This window comes from Propithecus coquereli, unplaced genomic scaffold (assembly GCF_000956105.1).
Source record: "Propithecus coquereli isolate 6110/MARCELLA unplaced genomic scaffold, Pcoq_1.0 Scaffold10145, whole genome shotgun sequence".
Classification (NCBI taxonomy): domain Eukaryota; kingdom Metazoa; phylum Chordata; class Mammalia; order Primates; family Indriidae; genus Propithecus; species Propithecus coquereli.
Window position 1 is genome coordinate 1 of NW_012134021.1, and position 4,745 is coordinate 4,745.

At 44.0% G+C, this 4,745-nt stretch overlaps 1 gene segment (V, D, J or C); it reads left to right on the forward strand.

The window, feature by feature from the left end:
* Positions 1-3,725: 3,725 nt before the first annotated feature.
* On the forward strand, positions 3,726-4,283 carry LOC105810038 (the record flags this gene model as incomplete). The annotated part of the segment is given in 2 exon segments: positions 3,726-3,789; positions 3,945-4,283. Coding segments are annotated over 2 exon segments (388 nt in total), but the record flags the coding sequence as incomplete, so codon positions are not given.
* Between the last annotated feature and the right edge of the window lie 462 nt (positions 4,284-4,745).

The window sequence follows — 4,745 nt, forward strand, 5'->3', positions numbered from 1 at the left end:
TTCCCAATGGCCTGCACTGAGGCCTCTGGAGCTCCGAGGACCTGGTCAGTAGGAGTCCATCCCCAGGTGGCTGTGGGGGACGGCACCTGTGGTTGGGCTGTCACCATCCTCTCTCCTTCCTTCTTGCTTGCTGTTCCCACAGGGCTTCCTCATGCCAGGCCTTTTACTGCAACTCACCCACATCAGTCCAGCTCCCGCACACCGCCTGCTGGAGAACTGTCTTCCACGCTGGGTATTCAGGGACCCTCATGAGAGCCCCACAGCCCTCCCCTTTCATTTGTCTGCGTGCCAGGGAACAATTTTAATCTTAGTCTAATATCTTTCATTGAAGCAAGTCCAACTATATTATGCATTTATGGATTTTGCCAACAACAGAAGCTTTTTAGGCTTTACATGTCTTGTAAAGAAAAAACCTATTTTAATAAAGATAAGAATGATTTATTGATTTAAAACCCTTTGTGTAAGCAAATAGGCCAGTGGAGCTGAAGTTCAAAGGGTTTTTGTGTTGAGTAGCTATGTCAATATGCTTGATTTATGGTAAGGCTAAGTCCACTGGATTAGGATAGTAGACGTTTACAGTAATGTCAAAACTAAGGAATATGGTCTGAACCATTATGATGACTATTTTATATTATTGCAAAAAATCTTAGAAACTGCTGTATGATTATGACTGGTTTGTTTTGTACATAGCAACATTTCAAAAAATGTGTCTCAAAAAAAAAGTGTACATCATTAAGAAATGTTAATGAATAATATAAGTGAAATAACCACAAGTAAAAATTTTCTGAAAATACAGTATAAACATCACAGTGACATCTGACCCTTTTGTTTTGATGATTGGTTCTCAATGTGCAGCAAAATGAACTGGTGAGATTTCTTTTTACCATGGTATGAACACTTAGCATGAAATCTATCCTTTAAACAAAATATTATGTGTACAATACAGTACCGTTAACTATAGGCACAACGTTGTACAGCAGATCTCTAGAATTTAATCACCTTGTGTAACTGAAGCCTTATACCAGTTGAACAGCAACACTTCACTTCCCTGGAAATCGTCATTGTATTCTCTGCTTCTATGTGTTTGACATTACACTTTATGAAATAAGCCAGGGACAGAAGGACAAATATTGCACAGAAGGAGTCTTGTATCATCAAAATTGTTTAGAATTCCTGGCACATGGTGATAATAAAAGCAGAACAATTTTAATTGGGTATTATTGTCCTTTATAAATTCTCTGCAGATAGTACACTCTCTCTTGCTTGTACCTAGGCCTGGCCATGCCCACAATCCCACTGTTGGGACAGCACTGTCTCCACCACCCCAGCAGGTGAACCTGCACATGGGGGCACTGTGCCATTTCTGGCATCGCCACCAGGGCAGCAGCATGGGAAAGAGGGATGTTTTCTAAAAGGACTTAGCCTGTTGCCCACTGGGATAATCACCTCCAAGTTTCTAATTCTGTGGAGGCAAACCAGCAACAATTAGAACAGAAATATCCAAAACTAAATATTTTCAGTACACTAATTCCTATTCGTATTTAAGGACAGACACTTGCAAAAGGAGGACCAAGGGCCTGGTGACACTGCAATACCAACCTGGATGCAAGGGTGTGCTCAATGTGGCAGGGAACGGCTTGAATTCAATAAAACCTCAGCTAAAGCAAATCATTTCAATAAAACCTAACGGCTAAAGCAAATCATTTCAAAAACAGAAGTAGCATAAGAGAAAGATAGAATTTGACCCAGAACACAGAGTCAGACATATTTCTTCTACCCGCTTCTGGTTAAGAGATTCATCTGGAATGTAGGAGAAAAGAATCGATTGCTAATGTTAGAATTACCTGGAAGTTTGTAGCTTTTCTTTCCTAGTAGATCAGCAAAGCCTTGGGTGAAGTATCTATTATAAAAGTATTGTGAGGCTGAGCGAAGGAATCTACAGAGATGGCACAGGACACATGGTAATGACCAGAGTTTAATGTCCCTTGTGGCTGAAGAGGGCATATTAAGTGTAGTTTTAATTACAAAATTAAAACTACACGTAATTCATTGAAAAACAATTAGAATTAGAATTCATTGAAAAACAATTCCTACAGAAGTGGTTTGGAAGGCAAATCTAAAACGACAAAGACCCCAAAGTGTAATATAAGGATGCTAAAATAAAAGAACTCTTACATTATAAAGAATTCTAACATACTGGCTTACACAAAATTAGTATTCAATAGATGATAGTAGTAGTAACAAACATCGATGCTTTTCACGGCTACCTTTATTGAGCCATGCATGGCTGTGACCAAGTTAGGCGTACCAACTTGCCTTTTTACGGTAACTCTGCGAGGTCCACACTTTCCATGTAAGAACACTGAGGCCCAGCACTTGCCCATGGTCACAGGTAGTAAGTAAAAGAGCCAGATTTCAGACCCAGGCAGCACAGCTCCAAAGCCTGTCCTTCTAGCCAGCACACTACTTGTAGTAATTATTATTATTAAATTAAATACGTTGAATGAAAAACTACAAGTGCTGGGAAGGAAATGTATGAGAGAGAAAGGGAGAGGGGAGAAAGGAAGGATTGGTAACTTTTTCCTAATCAGAGTTGATCAGGAAAAAATTATCTCCACTTTCAGAGACTCCCTAGAAGGACTCAAGGTACTCACAGCTGAGATGTGTGTGTCACAGAGACGTAGTAAGGATGCTACGAGCACAAGCAGGAACGACACAGGTGGAGTTTGGAGAAATCCACGTGTCTCTGCCCTGTGTTCTCAGCCTCCTGTGGGGAAGCACACTCTCACCCCAGCAGTGACGATGCAGCAACGTGGGAGCAATATTTCTACCCAGGGAAGCCCATTAGAGACTCGGCAGCACAGATACTTTTGATGGCTGGTGTTATGGGCTGACCCATGTCCCTAAACATTCATATGTTGAAGTCCTAACCTCCAGTATCTCAGAATGTATTAATAACTATATCTGGAGATAAGGTCTTTAACGAGGTGATAAAGGTTAATGAAGGCATTGAGTGGGCCCTTTACCAATATTACCGGTGTCCTTGTAAGAAGAGGGAGTGAGGACACAAACATGCACAGAGGGAAAATGATATGGAGACACAGGGAGAAGACAGCCGTCAGCAACCCCAGGAGAGAGGCCGCAGAAGAAATCAACCCTGTGGACACCTCAATCTCAAACGTCTAGCCTCCAGGATTGCGAGAAAACAAATTTCTGTTGTTGAAGCCATCTAGTCTGTGGTGACTTTTGTCAGCCCTAGCAAACTAATATGGCTGATCACACAGGCACCCTCTACCTAGCGTGCACCAACGTTCCAGACTCAAAGAAGCAGAGCAGGTGTGTGGCATACACCACACTGTCGATGCAAGTAGTCTAGGTGCACTGAGCCACACTTACCGGTTACTAAGTGGTGGGGACACTCCTGAAATTCAAGTTCCCAGATGCAAGACCAAGGCCCAGCTGTGCAAGCAGGCTCTTCTGTGAATAGCAGTCCCCGGCCTGCAGGGTTAATTCTTTCCTATACACACGCGCACACACACACACACACACACACACACACGCACTGACACTCTCGTGAGGAAAAGGGGGCCCTTTACTGTCTAGCACCTCTAGACTCTCTCTAGTCTAGACAATGGCTGAAGGACCATGAGTGCATGAGTGTGGGCAGGGACAATGACATCATAGACAGTCAACCTACAGCCTGGTGGTGGAAGAACTCTCATTCTTTCTTCAAAACTGCCATGGGAATCAGGCTGCTTTGTGGCGTGGCCTTTTGTCTCCTGAGAGCAGGTGAGTCCTGGGAGTAGGTGGGTGCAGAGAGTTGATGGGTCGAGGAGTTGGTGGCAAACCCTGTCCTGTTATTGCCAAGCCTTGGATACAGGACCTTTCCCCCTCAGTCTTCCTGGTGGCCTGTTTGTTCACTTGCTCTAATCCTTCTCTCACAGGCCTCGTGGAAACAAAGGTAACCCAGACTCCGAGACATCTGGTCAAAAGGACAGGAGAGAAGGTTTTGCTGAAATGTTCACAGGACATGGACCATGAAAGAATGTTCTGGTATCGACAAGACCCGGGTCTGGGGCTACGGCTGATTTATTTCTCATATGATGTTGACAATGATGAAAAAGGAGATGTCTCTGAGGGGTATAGTGCCTCCAGGAAGAAGAAGGAGTATTTCCCCCTGGTTCTGGAGTCTGCCAGCACCAACCAGACATCTGTGTACCTCTGTGCCAGCCGTTATCCACAGCGCTGCACGGCCACATCCCCTCTGCACAAAAAGAGCAGACGTCTGAGGGAAGTGACCCTAACTCGGCTGGTGCTGGCTCCCACGGCACATTTGTGCCAGTTGGAAAAAGGTAGGCACTGGGGACACATCAGCCCCATAGGCACACATCTCTGCCAGGAGAGCATGAGGAATTCTTCACCACTTGCCAAGTCAGGGCCCATTCTGAAGTCAACCTGCCCACCTACATGTGTTGTCCCCAAGCTGAGTTCATGAGACTCGACCCCAACAAGAAGATTTCCTCTCATATATTCACACTGAAGCTCCGTTTATCATTTTTTTATTAATTTTTCCTTCCCTATCCTATCCTAGTCCCTCTCACTGAGTGTTTTCTGCTTTGCCCAGTGACTTTGCACTCAGCTGATATTTCACTAGAGGGCGCTAACCATTCAAAATTCTCGAGAGAAACTTTATTGTGCAGGTGCTGATTCAAGAGAAAGTTTGTACCCCCATATTATTCTGAAAT